The sequence below is a fragment of the Onychostruthus taczanowskii genome, unplaced genomic scaffold, assembly GCF_017590055.1.
Source record: "Onychostruthus taczanowskii isolate IOZ18803 unplaced genomic scaffold, ASM1759005v1 scaffold4, whole genome shotgun sequence".
NCBI lineage: Eukaryota > Metazoa > Chordata > Aves > Passeriformes > Passeridae > Onychostruthus > Onychostruthus taczanowskii.
This window is the reverse complement of record NW_024501459.1, coordinates 833,612-851,603: the sequence shown is the minus strand read 5'-3', so window position 1 is coordinate 851,603 and position 17,992 is coordinate 833,612. Positions and strand designations below refer to the sequence as shown.

General features: G+C 39.9%; 1 protein-coding gene across 1 annotated transcript in view; it reads right to left on the bottom strand.

The window, feature by feature from the left end:
- Positions 1–17,992, bottom strand: part of SPIDR (scaffold protein involved in DNA repair) — a 195,726-nt gene that overhangs the window by 67,163 nt on the left and 110,571 nt on the right. Inside the window, exon 9 of the mRNA XM_041412567.1 lies at positions 1,087–1,297. Within this exon, the coding sequence (XP_041268501.1) occupies positions 1,087–1,297 (211 nt within the window). The remainder of the gene's footprint in view (positions 1–1,086; positions 1,298–17,992) is intronic.

Here is a 17,992-nt window from a genome sequence, read left to right as displayed (position 1 = left end):
AGGTTCCTTTGCAGCATGAGCCAAATTTCTGTATTCATAATGAAACCTGTTTTTATAAAAAGCTGTGTGCAAAGAAAGGTTTCCAGAGAATCACCGACTGTGCCGTAAGTATTATGCACCAATAAAGAAGGAGAATTTGCAGTATTTACAAGAAAATTGTGGTACGACACTGCTCTTTGTCTACAAAGTGGTTGCAATAAAACTTGTCTACCAAGTTTTAAATGAAGTGGTTTGTTTGTTAGGAGCCATGAGGGGAACAAGTAAATTGTTCTGGCTTTCAAATACCACCGTAGAAGCTTTTTACAAGTCAGAGCTGAAGCAAGAAATTCAATTAGGATTTGATTTATGTAACTTTTAAATTCCCAGGCCTATAATGGGAATTATATATAAAGCAAACACAAAATGTTGACACTCATGGTTCTTCAAACTTGAAGGTCCAAACTTGTCAAATATTAAGAATCATTTAGGTAGCCAATATAAAGCTTTTACAAGAGCCTTACTTTCAAAAAGTGCTGGCACACACTGTGAAGAAAACAAATCTCTTAAAATACCTCGGCTTGTACAACCACAGCTACAGAAATGCAGAGTCAGTAGTCATTTTAATACAAATAAAGTCAAAGTAGGAAAACAAACTGAAGGGGTGGAAATGGGGGGTGATGTTATCAATTGACGCTTTAAAGAAAGGATAGGATCGATAAACAAATGAGTTAAGACATAGGAATAGTTAAAAGGAATATTTATTTTAAATAGTATCTTGAGTGAGTTAGAAGAAAACAGCTATTTTTTAGCTATTCATCTATAAAGAACAAGAGAAAAATCAATGAAAAACTAAGTTATAACTACTATTTAGCACAGTAGTGAGATTTTAGCAAAATACCCTCACAGCAGTTCAGCATTTGGATGGACCAAAAGCCTCCACTAAGAAAATGTTATTAAAGTAAACACTACATATTATTCAGCCTTGACTAAATGAAAGGGAAAACCAAACAGGTCAGTAATTTAGAATTTTTGTTTTTCTTATGATTTCCAAACATCTGCTCACCAACTTCTTACCAAGTGCTTAACTGTGAACCAAATGGACTATACCTGATTATCTGAAGACTCCTGGTGTAACTTATCATCAAGGTCATCAAGTCTGAAGGTCTGTGCCAAAGATATAATATTCTTCCTGATAGGCGTCTTTGTAAGACCATATGTCTTCTCTCTGGCTTCTGAATGTTCACTGAGTAGCACCTTCTGGCTAAAGTAGGTGTTCATGATAACAGGAACATCTGCATTTTGGAGAAGCAGTTTTTGCCTGGAAAAAAAACCAATTTAAGTGGCATCAAATCCATTACAAGTTAAATTACCGACAAGCACTATTTTAAAATGTGTATTGCATTGCATTTCTCTCCCCCTTTTTCTACAGTTACCACTAAAACACTGCAGAGGTGTGTTATCCAATTTGCAAATTACCCACACCACAGACAGAGTCCAGAGTCGGCTTGGATCAGCAGTCTTAGCTCAGCATAGCCCTGGGTGACTGGAGATCCACTGCATCCAGGGACAAGTTACACCTGGAAGCCAGCTGAGCTGCCAAGCCCCATGAGCCCCATCTGGCTTCACACAAGTGCTACTTGGTGTCTCTGTGTTGTCAGCACAGACCCGAGAGCACCAGGACCCTCTTAAACCTGCTCCGTGTTACTTCAGACCACTGACCCACTGGACCCAGCCTGACCCTTGCAGGACATTCCCCTCTGGTGAGTGCTTCCCATCAACCCAAATCCATTCTCATGCAGCTGGCAGCAAGCTGCTCCTTCCTCCTCTATTTTTCTAAAAGCAAAATCCTACGCTTTTCTTACAATATGCTGTATATTATCTTGACTGTGTGTTTGTCACTGTCATAAATGTGCTCTCCTAGATCCAGTTTTGGCTTCTAGTGCCAATATAAATTCCCTAACAGCTCCGCAAGCAGCAATTTCTTACCCACCAGATTAAGAGAATGTTTGCAGAATCTCTAAACACACAATAATTTCATGCCAAAGCACGTGCTGATGTTGGGTTTTTCTTATGCTGGTATCACAATCGCACATTTAGAAGTACACTTTTTATACTCACAGGACACACATCTAATGAAGTCAGCTAACAAAACCAACCAGTAATCTCATTTCCTACAGACCATCAAAACAGACCAAAATCCACTTGGTGACTTTACCACAGTCTGTATTTTTCTTCTATTAGATTTTTATCACCAAGGCATCAAACAACGCCTCCTGCCCCGGCAGCAAAGCTGCGCTGACCTGAATTCACAACTTCAGTCTCTAGACTGCTCAGCACTTAGATTATGGAGATGAAGCAAGTTTCCACATCTGTGACATTGTTTCTCAAAATATAACCATACAGAGTTAAAAAGAAAAATGAAGCAATGAAACACTCAAATATTCTTATTTCTGATCTCAGTCCATACAAGGCCTTTACCATGGTCTGCTCTTCAACAGACTTCTTCACTTTTTAGAGAGTGGATAGCTAAATGGAGATTGATGTATTCATATTTTCAAAGGCATAGGAAGAGATGCAGCAAGCTTTAACTATAATCTCTGTTATTTTATAATTAGGAAAATAAAACAACAGCCAGATGATCTCTGCCTTCTGAGAAAAAGGATACATTTAAATATAAATTATGAACAAGATGTGTTGCTTCTACTGTGAACACTCACAGAAATTATTATTTGAAACAGAAAATTCATGAAAAGTTACAGCATGAAACTAAGGCCTGAACTTCACCACAAAGAAGCCTTATTGCCATCTGTGAGCTCACCAGATTTAGGGGAGCAGCAGTTCATCTCTAAGGGACACCTAGTCCCTTGACTTCAGATGCATTTGCTAACAAAGCTCCCAGTTTAGAGCATTAAAATAGCTTACAAGGCTGCCAAACTCACATTGCCTGACAACTTTCTGCATTACAGGATTAAAACTGAGGAATTAGATTGGTCAGTAAACTGAGACTCTCTGATTTTACGAGATTTTTCAACTGTTCCTTACCCACTTTTTTTCTAGAGAAAGAAAAGTATATAAATTTACTACAGATCTCGGAACAGTTTGGGCTGTCTTTATAGGCAGATGTGTAATGAAAATTTTAGCACCTTCTTTCTTGAGATGTCTGTGTTCAGATCCAAAGTAAACAGGAAATCTTTCTGAACACGAGACCATTACGTCACCAATGTCAGAAGAATGTTTGCTTGATCTAAAACATCTCATTCTCTAAAAAAAACCACTGACGTTAGCAGCAAATCATTTGCAGAAACTTTGAGGTTTATGGTTTTATTTTTATTTTCCTGAGCAGACATGTGATCAGGTTTTTTGGTTTTTTTTTAAAGGCAGGTAGGTTTTATTGGTACCCAAATGACGTGTACCTTGGTTTTGCTGTGCTTATGCATTCCATGTCTCAAGTACCTTTATAATTGCCAAGAGCTTTCCCGGTGAAGTACTCATTATTTCATCATATCTTTACATGGGCAATGCATGAACTACTGGCTACCTGGTATTTCCAAAAGCAAAAGTGGGGAGATATACATATATATGCTCTCAGGAGAAGCCTCTCACTTCTTAAATGCTATTTGTTCACTAAAAACACTCTCCTGAACCAATCATTTGTTTTAAACCTGCACAGATGTGCACTGACTTAGCAGTAATTTTTCAGCTACATCAGAGGAATATTCACATACATCTACTTAAATCTTCCCTACTTCTCAATGGACAGATACCTCATGATGAAAAGAACCAGGAATAAATAGAAATTAATCCCAAAAGGAATGAAAGAAATAAGAAAAAAGTGTGTAATAAGCTCACTATTTTGTGTACAGGCAGATGGATAAGTGGAAATATTTTATACATATATGTACATATATGAAACAGAAAATTATTTATATTTTGCATACAATATACAGAATAATTGTATTGTTTATTTACATTATTACCAAGTTTTATATATTTTTATTCTTCAATATGAGAATTATTAAAATAGTATCATTTAATTGAATGAAAACTAGTTTCCCAGAAATTCTTTCTAGTACTGCTCAGCAAAAGCAAGCTCTGTGGAATGGGAACTTTGACTGTCATCATGGCAGAAATTTCTGCATTGCCAATGCATATTGTTCACACTGTTCTTTGCAACAAAGGCAATCATGTTAGAGACACATGTATACCTTAAACTCTTTTTATCAGTTTGAAAGGTACAGACCGGCACAAAGAAAAACTATCACGCTGGAAGAGTTGAGAAAAGAAAAATCACTTCCCCAAGCAATCCCTACATGTGCTGCCCCTGTGCCTGAACACACCATAATTGATCACCCAACTTTAAGCATCTGTTCCAGCTGCAGATTCTCTATACCCAGAAGCAGTCTTACTCTAGAATACAGAATACACTGCAGCATCCTCTTACACATAAAGTGTTAAATGGGCATTGCAAGTCTTCTGTGCTCTCTCTCATATTGCCTCTTTTCTATCTGCTTCACAATAGTTCAAGAAGCTAGTTTTCAAAGAATGAGAGACATCATCTCATTCAGCTAATCCAAACACAATGGAAAAAATTAAAGCTCCGTACAGATCATAAACCCCTCTGAAACAATCCCCTTGTCCTCTCTAATTTTTTCTTGTTCAGCAAAGTATTATTTAAAAGTTGGATTGACTTCCTTAATAACGGCCTTTAGACCTTTGTAATGACCTGAAGTAGAGACTGGGAACTTTTTATACTACAGGGCATTTTTTTCCCGGTATGTAGACAATCAGCAATTGCCGTAACTGGTCACATGCTAAAGGAACATGAGGCAATACTGTTTTTTTTTCTTTTTCTTTTCCAGCAGCAGCTTGCTTCTCTGTCCAAGAACGTAGCTTGCTTTTTCTCTTCCTCCCTCCTATGATGGAAGCTATCTGACCAAGTAGGCAGCAGACGTTCTTGCCCACTTCTGCATTAATCGTGGTCTGTCTCCATCCGAGATGCGAAACGCAGCAGAACGTACAGCATGGCACTGGGTAAAGGAGCTGACATTTACATTTGAGGCAGGGTCCTAATCCTGGGGCCAAACAATCAGCAGGTTTGCACTGTGGTCTGCCCTGCACAACCCATCCACAGCCAGCGAGGAGTTGTGACTCCACAGCAGCAGCGAGCTCACAAACCACACGCTTCCGCTCAGTTCTGCTGACATCAAACGGCGGTGCTGGTTCATGAACTCGAGAAGACTCTGGATCACTTCAAATTAGAGAACATATTTTTTTGTTCACTCTCCCTGAGTATTTTACTGGGCTTTTGGGGTTTTTTTCTGTTTTTTTTTCTTTTCCTTTACAAAATGTGCAATGCCTAGAGTGTTTTTTTTTTGAAGAGTACACTGCATTAAATGAACAGCCTTACAACGTGCACTGTAATTATGAAACAGGCTATTCTCAAGTCTCAGAACAATGATTTCTGCATAAAGCAGGTTTAACTTCCATCAAGTAGCACAGCAGTAACACATGCAGAACAAGAGCATGCCAGAGCCTTACACTGTTGCCCAGAAGTATGAGGAATCCTTCCCCATAGGAACAACATATAGGGCCCATCCCTGACTTCCTAGGAATCACTTGTTTTATCCAATGTAGAGGAAGTTGTTCATGCTGCCTCTTGCTTAGGGTTGCATGCCACTTGCAGTGCTTTTCTGTGAAATGTCCAAGAAATGCCTGAGCATTGAGCTAATGATAATAATTAAGAAACAAATCCTCCCAAAACCTCAAAAACCATAAGTTCAGACAAATCTCAGCCCACCCATCACCCAAGGACAGTAACTATCTTCTCAGTATACGTCCCAAATCAACAAGCCATTTGTGACAGACCTGCTTTCTGCCATGCCTAGAGATTGCCCAAACAGAGAATTTTCATGCATGAGTGAGTAATCTCACCACTTGTGTGTGAGCCTCCATCAGCGTCACTTACTGCTGCTGTAACGCTGCATGGACACTGCAAGTCTGAGGTCACACTTTCACAGCACAAAACTTCTTCCCATGCCCCGACATCAAAAACAGAAAACAAAAGTCAGCTGGTATCTCTTTCTTTGAAATTATCTTATTCAAAGCAATGGATTATTGTAGTACAAGTTCCCAAGGCTGATTGTATTCTTTTCCCTATGGAAAAGTAGCATTAACCATCCATAAGATCAATGTCCAGAGTCACATCTGGCAAATATACAATTCTCAGCTGTGTCAGGTTTCCAAAGAAATGTGGCTTCAACATTTCAGAATAGCAGGTCAGCAGAAGATGTAACAATAAAAAGCTAAAATTTCTGCTTTTAAAGTATGATGCATTTTATTTGTGAATAGAATAGCTAGATACTTGTTTTGTGCCCCTACTGGAAAAATATTTTGTCTGAGGACTCATTCCATGAATACAAGACACAAAGAAAAGAACATATAGCTGTTATAATTTGTTATAGCCAAATCTGTTATGATTTGCCACTGAACCTCAAGTACAAAGCAAACTAAGAAAATCAGTAAAACAATACAAGTAATGAAAATAAATATTTTTTTATTGCAGTGTAAGTTCTTTCTGTAAAATACTATTGTACTTTTCAACAAAATTACTTGTAAACCTAAGAAATCACTCCAGGAAGAAATTACAGTGCACAAAGCCAACATTTTTATCACTATATCATTTTACTAATTTCGGAGTAATCATATAAACTAACCACTGGCTTGCCATAGTGCTGCCTTTTGAAATCTGACACCCTGTAGCATGAAAAAAAGTTGTATGGAAATGTTCACATTTAAGAAGAGCTCTGCTATAAAAAGCTTGTGGTTAACATTAAGCACTATTATACCACACACCCAGTGCTCTCACCTCTGCAGGGAGCTGCACTGTGTGCTAACTGAAGGGGATGTACAGCTCTTCTGAAGTAGGAAAGCACAGATGGATATCAAAGCAAATCTCTTCCACCTCCAGGAAATTACTGTAATACCAGGCTTTACCGAGACTGGAAAGCAGGGAAGTTTCTCAGAGCTCTCCAGTCACTTATTTTGGCTATGAAGAAAGCACCTGAAATTGCTAGCATTCTGAACCCAAATTCATCATGATAAGGCTTAACCTTTGGCACCGCCAAAACATAAAATTCCACTCACAGGCTGTGATTACATACAAACTGGCAAGGAAATGATCACTTGAGCTTACTGGGGTAATACTCCTGAGAGAATTCACTAAAAATCTACTCCAATTGGGATGCTGAGACTTTTTTAACACCTAAGTCAGATACAAAACAATTGGTATTAAAAAACCTGCACACAATGAATCATTAAATGGGAATGTTGCTTTAAAAACAGAACAAAAACATTTCCCCCCACAGTATGAGGGTGTTACAAGTAACTCGGGAGATATAAATATCATGGTTATCTTTTCATAATCAAGATGTTATGAAAGAATTCCAATCTGTGTGTTTACCCCATATATCAACTTGTGTCTGACTAGCCATGAGCTCATTATTCAGATGACTTCTTCCCTCTGTTCCCAGTGCTAAACTGCACGTAGGGTTTGAGGTGGCTGCGGGAGCCACCACAAAGTCCAGGGACATGCCAGAGTGATTCTGAAAGGCGGAAAAAAAGGGAAGCAAGCAAACTGCAAAGTGATATCATGTTAAAACTTGTGGTGAGTGCTAGAGAGAACAAAAATTACTGTGAGATCAGAAGCCCACCTGCTCTAACTTTGAGCAGCAAACAGCAAACATTTGAAGACTATGAAAATAAAAGCAAGCATCTAGTGAAAGTTCTCCAGAAACTCTCTGATAACTTCCAAAAACTTTCAGCTTAGGGACTTCCTAAGGCAGAAGTAATATCTCTGTATCTAACAGTCTTTAGTAGACTTTTCTTCCAGGAACTTATGTGCCTGTTTTTCACCACTTGTACATTGACGGCATCCATAACATCCTGCAGCATCCACCGTGCTCTACAGTCTAATTACACACATCTGAGAAACCACTTCCTTTGATTTTTTCGATCTGTCACCTAGTGGTTACATTGCTGCCCCCCACTTCTTGTTTTTAAGAGGCAGTGAACAATCATCCTTCCTGATGGCACTTCCTAATGCAGACCTTTATCACATCCTCTTCTAGCCACTGCTTTCTCAAGGTGAAGAGCCCTAGTCATCCCAGTCATTTCTCACAGGGAAGTTGCTCCATACATCTCTTCTTGTTGCTCTTCTGATATTTTTCCACTTCTGCTACACATCTTTGGTTTGGAAGACTGAAATCCTCATGTAGAAATGCACCATGAATTTCTGCAGTGACATCAAGACAGTTTTAACTCCATTTCTAATCAAGTCTTATTTTACCATGTATTCTTCTGATCATTAAATGAAGACTAAGCTGACATATTAATGAAGCTATTGAAACACTAAAAACACTTTCCTGGATTCCAACCATCTAGAGTCCATCACTTCACATGTGCACTTCACATTTACCTACAATTTCCTAGTAGGAGAGCCCAAGTTCCTGCTCCAGCCCTAGTTCTAGAGCACTAAGAGTATGAAGACATTCCCCAGTCCATAGGACTGTGAGGATGACAGCACACAACTGAAAAGAAGGGAAATGTGCATAGTGTTCTGTTGTACAGAAGGTGTCCAATTCTCTTTTTTCATTGGTACCATGGAGATTTGAGACAACAGGTTACAACAACAACTCCTCTGCCAGCGGATGAAAGGTGAGCAGTGTAGCCACTCTGCCCCAATCACACACAACGTTACCACTCCTGAGGTGTCAGATGAAGCTGCTTCTCCCACCAGAAGAACTCGGCAACATCCACCCAAGCAGTTGAGGGCCATGTGTTAGAGTGAAGAACTTGAACTCGAGAATTTCTGACCAAGGTATGGAGTGTGAGGGTCCTTGGTTGATTGGTTCAGGTTTGGAGGATTACTGGAGAAACTTTAACAGAAAAATGCCATTTTAAAATGCATTGTTCAGTGTTTTGCAGAGATTATTAAGAACACTATCCTTTTCTTCCATAGACATTTGGCCTTTGCTATTGGCAAAAACCCTTTACAAGCCGATTCTTGCATTCATGCTCACTTGCAAGCACAGTAGCAAGAACAAATAACTATCCCTGAGCAAACTTCAGAAAGACAGATCAATATACATGTATGATTGACTTTACTTCAATATTTTATTATCTAGTCTAGTATTTAAAAAAAACCCCAGCACAGCTACTAAATAACCAAAAATCTTCCATCAGACTTGTTCTTCTGTCTTGTGCTGGTACTCATTTCTGAGCATTTCCTAGTGTTTATTTGCCAGGTCATGAAGCAAGACCAAATTCTGCTCTCTTCTGGTGAGGTCACTTTTTATACAGACAAATCCAGTGCTATCAGCACAGGAAGTGTAGCTGAAAGCAGCAGGAGTTCTGGGTTCTCTGGTAACACAACTGAGAATCACAGAAGGTAGTGAGATTTTGCCGTGAGCCACAGAGCACAACAGCGAAGCAGAACACTCCTTCTCAGCTGGTCAAACTCTGCTTCAAGCAGCCTGGAGGACAGCATCAGGTGAGGGGAAGTGACTGAACCACTGGTACAGAAAGCTGTCCTGCAGAGCTCCACAGGTCTTTAGTTTACCTCCACCGTGATGCACTTCAGCTTTACTGAGCTGAGAAAAATCCTCTGTTTCACTATATTTGCTGCCACTACTGGCAAACGTGCAACAAAGGTAAAGGTGCTGTGGATAAGCCAGGTAGCACAGAAACCTCTTTCAGGCAAATTCCTTTCTGCAGTAATCCACTCACAACATTCATCAGTGAAAAGAGAGCTATGCTAGTGACCAGAGTGGAAACTTCTTTACCGAAACATCCTGGCGTAGACATCGCCTAAGTGAAACCTTCTGTGCAAGGGAAGAAGTTCAGCGCCTTGGCCTGCCACAGAAACACCGATCGTATGTGATAAACAAAATACCTTTCTTCTTTTTAGGTCAGAAAACAGCCCTCAACAGTGTGTGTACTTTGAAGGTATCACTCCCAAGAGTAACTTTCAGAGCTTCATTTTGCTTCTATGCAATACCATGTATCTTCGCCATTAAATCACCACAGGTGGATTCTGTGGCACAGCTCTCTCAGTCAAAACAAGGAAAATATTCTGAGAAATAACATTTAAATTCAATATTGTCCTTAATGTTGGTTTTTTTTTCCTTTTCTGAATCCACAGCAGTCTTAGTACTCCTGCATTAGTTTAAAGACAGAATTGTACAGAACAAGCAAAAAATTCTAATATTGAAATCTTAGATGGTCTAGAGATCACTGATAACTTGGCTTGTTTTATTTCACTGAATAGTTGCAATGATGCTTAGCAACTAGATCACACCACATTTGGGAGAGTTTTCATACTGCATCACACTATTCTTATATGCCCAAATTTCTTTTTCAGATTCATGTAAGAGGGCTGGTGACTCAGCAGAGCAGAATCAATAATATAACGAGATGGATGAACCCCTGGATTGTTTTTGTGTGATCCCATTAGACTTCAGCGTCTACACAGCTCCAGCATGTTCTAGGTTTACTTTTCCATTTCAAAGAATATTTATTTTTAGAAAGAAACAGTCTTTTATGCTTCAGAGAGAAAAAAGTTAGAAGTACAGTGGAAAGATGAAAGCCATTATTATTAAATAAAAACAACAAAAACAAGCCAGAAAGCTCTGCCTCTATTTATTATATTTTAAATACTTCAACATCCACCAACCCAAAAAGCCAAGTTTCCCTATCACAATTCTATATGTTGCACAGTCATATGAACACAACTCCTTAAAACTAACCAATCAAAACTAATTATAAGCCAAGCTGAAAGAAGTAGGAAAATACCAGACATATAATTACAAAAATAAAACCTAAGAATAACTTTTTCAGAACAAGAAAGAGATCTGTATTTTTTAAGGGGGTCTAAGAAAACAGAATTGCAACTCAAGTCATTGCTTGATGCACTATCACAATAAAACCTCTACAATATTGATACAAACACACCTGCCAAAAAAAGGACCATCAATAACCTGTGAAAACTGGCAAGAGTCCTCACAGCAATGTGACTTATTATCACACAAGGGACAGTTTTCTGACAAACCCCTTCAGTTAAAGCTCTCTGCAGAAGTAACCCACTTCCAAAGGAGAGGAGCATTTTGGAACACGGGTATCTCTCACTACTGCACCCCCCTCCCTTGCCAAAAAAGCAGAAATAAAGTCTTTGAAGTTGTAGGAAAACACCTGTGAAAATATACAGATTTTGGAGAAAACTGGTGTGAGAGACATAAGGTGGAAGGTGTGCCATCACGGACATCTTAGCCCTGGCAAAAACCCTGACGTTTAAAGTGAGAATGACATTCCAAGAACAATAGTAAAATTTGCCAGTCCAGAGAAATGTTTATGCAATAAAGGGTGAAACAACTCCACTACACACACATTTCCTAAGCAAACAACTGTGAGTTAATCGAGGGCTTAAATATATCCCATAGTATGTAACAATGGATGGCATCCCTATTCTCAGGTTTGGAAGCTGAGTAGTGAGTTTTGGAAGCAGGGATTTTGCTGGCAGATTTGAAAACCTGAGAAATATTAACCTGAAGAAGGAATGCTGACTGACTTGTTATAAAAGAATCATCATGCATTTCACTTTTCTTTTCAATACTTTCCACTCTCTGTGTACCTTCACTAAAATAACAGCAAACAGTATCACTGTACTAGATCCCAGGCTTTATGTGAATGGATCTGAATGGCCTCTGGTTTTGAGTCAAGTCATAGGCTATCACAGGCAAAACCAAGAGAGAAGTAAAAAAAGGACAAAATGATCAAGTTCCAGCAAAACAACCTGCCTTTTCTCCCACTACAGCTGAAGCACTAGTGGTAAGAAACCATCTTCTACACTCCAAAAGAAACAAGTTTGTTCCAGCAGATAATGGTCCTCACATATAAGCTGAAATTCTTTATTTTTTCCCACTGTGGTAGCATGACTCTCCCTGATTGCTTATGCATTTATTTCATCTTTTATTTAAAAGAGTTTCCTCTTCTTGTTCATCCAGGCCAATGGCCAGCTTCTCTTACATCTCCTTTCCCAAAGAGTGCATCCTCTGTGGTCCACAGCTGTCCTGCCAGGCCCTTCCCTCACTGCTCCCTCTGATGCTGGTGCTCTGCCTCATACTCTCATTCATCTGCAATTCAAGATGGACCTAAATAAAAACGAACTTGTTCAACTGCATCACTAAGCAGGACATGGAAAAAACCATATATAAACACAATGATACTAGAGCAGTCTTGCTTTAAGCTCCACAAGTATATATATTTAGGATGTTGTATTTTGACATGTATTCAAACATCTGTTTTTAAAACAAAGTTACTCATGGTCTTTACTCTCCTCTCTATCCGTTGGTTAAAAAAAAGAACCATACCTGAAACCACTGTGAAACTGTCTAGTACAAATACTGTTCAAAGAGGAGTCTCTGGGCTGATTTCCTGTATGTAAATGTGCTCAGCTGAAAAAATGTCCAGGGCATGATTCCCAGACTACGATACAGGAAAAAAGTTCTCTGGCTCAGTTACCATCAGAAGGAAGACACAGGGACTCAAGCAGGGAAAAGAGGCCAGCTCATGACTCTCATATGTGCGTGCACATACACACAGAAGTGCAGGCACACACGTGTGCTCTCCCTTCCCTGCCTTGCTTCTGCACTGGTGGGGTGGGAGAGCTGGTGCAACATCCCCTCAAGGGAACAAACCCTTGAGAGATCTGATATGACATTTTTACATTCAACTGACTGCATGCAACATTCCTTTAAAAAAAATATATTATCTGTTTGCTTGCTTGAAGCGTCACAAAGATAATATTCACGTCTGTGACCCTGACTGTCTCTGGTCAGGAGGCAGAGAGATTGTGCAGAGCGCGTTGCCTTCCAGCACCCCCGGGATGCCTGCCAGAGAACAGAGCTGCTGTCCCAGAGGAGAGGGTCAGATCCCCTGCTAACACTGTTAGCAGTCCCTCTGGTGACTACTGAGGAGGTGAATGGCACACACAGGGGACTTGGCTTGCACAGCCCCACATCTGCGTAACTGACGTACAGAGCAGAAACTCCAGTGCCCTAAATCCGGGAAAAGAGTATTTTTTCCTTTAGAGAGCCTTATCCTCAGATCACTTGTCTTTCCATTTCTTCTTTATCATTGTTGACCTCCAAATTCCTACACCACCACCCTCTTTCAGCATCTACCAAAACATTCATATCTGTTTTCTACATTGTGGTTACATGTCCATGTGGGCTGAAAATCCTTTAAAGAATCTTATTTAAACACAGCTTCATCATTCAGATACTGTTTGGGCAATGAGCTATGCAGAGCCAAGAAGCATTACAGAATCTTATTTCAAATCCTGTTTCCACTACCCGAGCACTCATTTTAAAGTGAATCTAAATTATTGCCTTTCCCATAAAAACTTGCTTAAATGCATTTTAAAAGAAATGTTGCCAAGTGCAGAAATGTAACCTCTGCCCTTGGAAGTCCTTGAATTAAAGTTTGCTGAAGGCTGCCAGATTAATCCAGGGTAGAATCAGTCTGTGTTTGTTCAGCCCTTCTGCTTTCCCACCCAACATGCACTCCTGGAGATGGGGTACCCCAATGAGCAGAACTACTATTTCACCTGATTGGGCTGATCTGTTCATCACATCCACCACTGTTTGTCTCCACACCAATAAGGACATGAGCTAACAGAAAAAATGACTGTCAAAAGCATCATGTGCATTTTTCTGTGTCTCAGGCTCATCCTGTCATGCCAGTGGTCTGTATAATACCTTCTGCTGCCACAGACCATGACCACAACTGATCATGTAATGATAGTAATGAACCTAAGTTGGGTGTATGAGTATACAACTCCCTAATTTTATAAGCTTGTCACAGAACACGTGGAAAGCTTGAGATGCAAACAGATTTCACCTTTTTGATTCTGAACTTTTTCTGAGACTGCCATTTTTATTTAAGTCTACTCTGTAAAGGTTAAAAAAAAAAAAAAAGCAGTTTTGAAGAAATGCAAGGCCTTACTAAGCCCAAGAGAGCACCAAAATGATTTCATCCACTCTGTAGGCCACATGCTCCTCCTCTCACTTCAGAAGGCTGCTAGCCCTTCCAAGGCACCCAGAATTTCTGGCTAAGTCTGATCAGAAACAGATCACATTAGAACAGAAAGCCCCTTAAATCATCCAGGGAGTTTCACTCCTGTGCTGTCAGAGGACACACAACAAACACAACTGTGGCAGCTTAGCAGTCATTTGTACAGTTTTTCCAAACTACCTTTTTCAGGTTCTTAAATCACCAAAAGCCCTGTCTAACAGCCACCAAGCAATTTTTAAAATGCGGTAAAATCACATATCCATTACAAAAGATGAACTTATGTGATTTTGTTGGTTTACTTCTGTTTAGATAATACAGCTGCATACAAATGTTGGTTGCATTTTAATAAAATTGTAATGTTAACAAGGTCCACATGGAAAGCACAGGTAGCTATAACTTTGAGTAGGCTTGGACAGGAAAAAGGACTATGCCAGACCAGAAAACATAGCAAAAGAATATTGAAAGTTAGTGATTCAAGCAGCAGAATGAATGGCTGACAACATTTTGAGCAGACACTTTGCCTCTGTGCTCACTTCTTCTATTATCTTCTCTGAGGGTGAGCCTCTACCATGCTTCCACTGCACCTGGTCTTGGACTTTATCAAGAAAGCTACCCTTTCCGAAAGGGTAATATCTTTTTGCTGCCATAAGAAACTCTGACTTACAGAGAACACTGCAGAAGGGAGGATTAAAAAAAAAATTAAAAATCCACCTAAACACATACCCTCTATTCAATACTGCTTTCATTTTCTGTTTTGTACTCACTATTTTTTCTTTCTTCCCAGAAATATTCTTGCCAGCTGTTTTGCTGTCTCTCAGTATTCCATCAACAACCCAATATCACCATGTGGTGCTGGATCTCAAAGGCAGAATTAAAATTAACAGTGTTATGATTAAGTGCCAGCTGAAGAGACACAGCCACAAAACCAGACTCTGTGGCTGAGAGCTCATGGCCCCACTCAAGATGCCCCTGAGCACTGAAATTTTCACCCTTTTCCCCCCAGAGCCAGGAAAAGGATGGCACTTCCAGAAAAAACAGTCCCCCTTGGATGACAAAAAGAGTTTCGACACTGCGTCTTATGAGCATTGTCTGGTTCCCCAGTGAAAAAACATAATCCAGTCCTGTGCTGATACATGCATGGGAAACCTATACATGGAAAATGCAGGTCAGATGAAGGCCAGTGGGACAAGCACCACAGGCATGTGCAGCCATGGTATTCACATGCTCAATATGGAAAATATTCCACAGGCTGGCACATTCTTCAAATAGTTTTTCAAAATAATTATTACCACTTAGACAACTATAACTTACAACAAATTAAGCAAATGAAATGAAATAAATAAATTCCCTAGTTATGTCCCATAACCTCACCTACTTATCTTGAAAAGCAAGTCAGTTAGCTTTACTTCCAGTGCTCCTCACTGCCAGATTAAGGTTGCTATGGGGCACACAGTATTTGATTAAAGCAATTATATCTACTGGCATATACATATGTGTTTGTTTTATGCCATGGAAATATCTCTACACTTTTCACAGAAACTGGATAGAAAAGTTACACATGGAAAACCCAGTACCTGTGAATGCCCTCCTCCCAAACTGTAAACATAGCAGGAGACTTCTAATGTTTGTTTGAAAACACTTGCCCTAAGTGATAATCCTGATGGAAAAAAGGAAGTAATTTTGCTTACTCCTTGCCTTCAGGTGGCTCATTAAAACACCTCTTATGAAAGAAAGAGAATATGGTTCTTTCTTGACTTTATGCTGAGGCTAACCTTCTTTGGGGAAGGATCCTGGCAGCAAAAGAGTGTAAACTCAATTCTTTGTTTTAATTTAGAATTTAATTTGTCAGCAAAACCAAAGTTCATAAAGACGGCAAATTTTGACAAATTGCAACTGCCATGAGCTCTGCTAAGAGCAGGATGTAACATGAATGTGATTCTTCAAGAGAACAAATTATAATCATTGCATCCAAACAAAAAATGCTTACATTAATAAGTTTGTTCTACAGTTTGCCAAGTCTTCAGGCTGGGCACTAAGGAAAAGTTGCTAACCTCAAATTCATAAGATAAAGGGATCTGCAGCATATCTACTACATGTCAGCAGGACAAGATGACAGTTGTCCTGTTGGATTTTTTGGATTACAACTAGCCTTTTCTTGCACCATAACTACAATACCTTAAATCTGAGTACACCTCTAAACAGAAGGAGGTAATATAAGCAAAGCAGTTTTCCAAATCTCAGAAACCTTATTCACCTGAATCACTTGCACCAACAGAGGAAATGTGTGCTTATAAAAATAGTAATTTATTTGTGTATCTAAAATAAAATACAGCAAATGTACTAGGTGCAGACTAAGAAAGTCTGCTGCTCATTTCAGCTATAGTGTACTCATAAAAGTAAATGTTTAAGATATATTATGTCAAGGCAATGGGTAGCATGGTAGAGTCTGCAGGGAAATGTAATCTACTACATTAGTATTACAAAGACATCAGTAAATAGCTGGAGATGTTCAAAGCCTAAACACTTACCAGACATTCAAGACTGGGATTTACCTAGCTAACTTTATCAACTGGTCCCCTAGACTGTCTTTACAAAGTCTAGCAAATACAAACTTCAGAATGAGGTTCATACGATGTCCTTAAGAGGAGAGGAGACACACTTCAGAAATGCCAACTTGCTTCTCCTTGATTCCTCCAAAAGGATGGCAGGCCCATACTTGCACAGCTGTACCACAGGTGCCTTGAGTTGAATGCTGCCTGCCAGGCTGCTCAGGCAGGGCCAGCACAGCACAGGGGCAATCTGTAACCCAGCAATCCCCTTGTCAAAACAGGAGAGATGAGCTGTGCTGTGGTTTTCACAGCATCAGCTGCTCTCAGCATTGCAAGCTCCATCATCACATCATGGGAGGCTACACTGGTTTATGAAAAATGGTAATGAAATCTTACTACAAACTGCTCCCTGCCTCCTGTAATTAAATGTACTTCTTGCCCAAGAGGGAGATCTTCCCCATCTCTGTCTTCTTGATACTAGGAAGAGCGAGGTTTTTTCATCATCTCTTTTGTGGATAGAGAGATACAGCTAAGGGAAGAAAGCTTCATTCCTGTTTCTGGGGTTTTTTTTTCACTTTTCAAACATAAAAATGCTGTTGTAGAATTGCATGAAAATTGAACTAAATCACTCACAGAGAAACCTCACAGATTTTCCATGTCCCACCAAATCAGACGTTATGTATCAAGGAAAAAACCCACTTAAAAACTACCACAGTACTGCACCAAAGAAGTGCACCCCATGTTCTCCTAAATGTGTCCATTATAGTTATAGAAATGGGAATAACACTGGCGTCCAGCACAGCCACATGCAGAAAAGGCACAAGTGACGGCAAAGAAGCAAAGAGCACAGCAGATGTAGCGAGGGTACAGCCATGGCCATTGAGCCACAAAGTGTAACACACCCAGGAGCACATGGTGTGCAGTTCATTCTCCTCCAGACCCAGCTGCAGTGGCTGAACAGGATGGTTGCCCCTCTCAGCTACTCAGCACAACTACTGCCAGGACCTTACCATCCCTATGGCAGAGCTCTAATCCCTTCAGTGCAAAGGCAGCCAGGTTATCGTGAGCTGACTTCAATCACCAGTTCCCACTCAGCTCTCAGATTTCACACTAATGTGCATGAAGGACTTTCACACATTCATCTCCACTCTCTGCTGGCATGGGGCAATGGTGTCCAGCAAGACATCAGGAGTGAGGAGGCAGCAGAGCTGGCAGTGTCAGTGGCAATTCACACTGCAGACAGATCCGCTGCAGCTTCCTCTCTGCCTTTGCCTCTGCTGCTCTGGGATATGCTGGATCTTGCTGAACCAATTCAATCAGTAATATGTGAAAAAGTC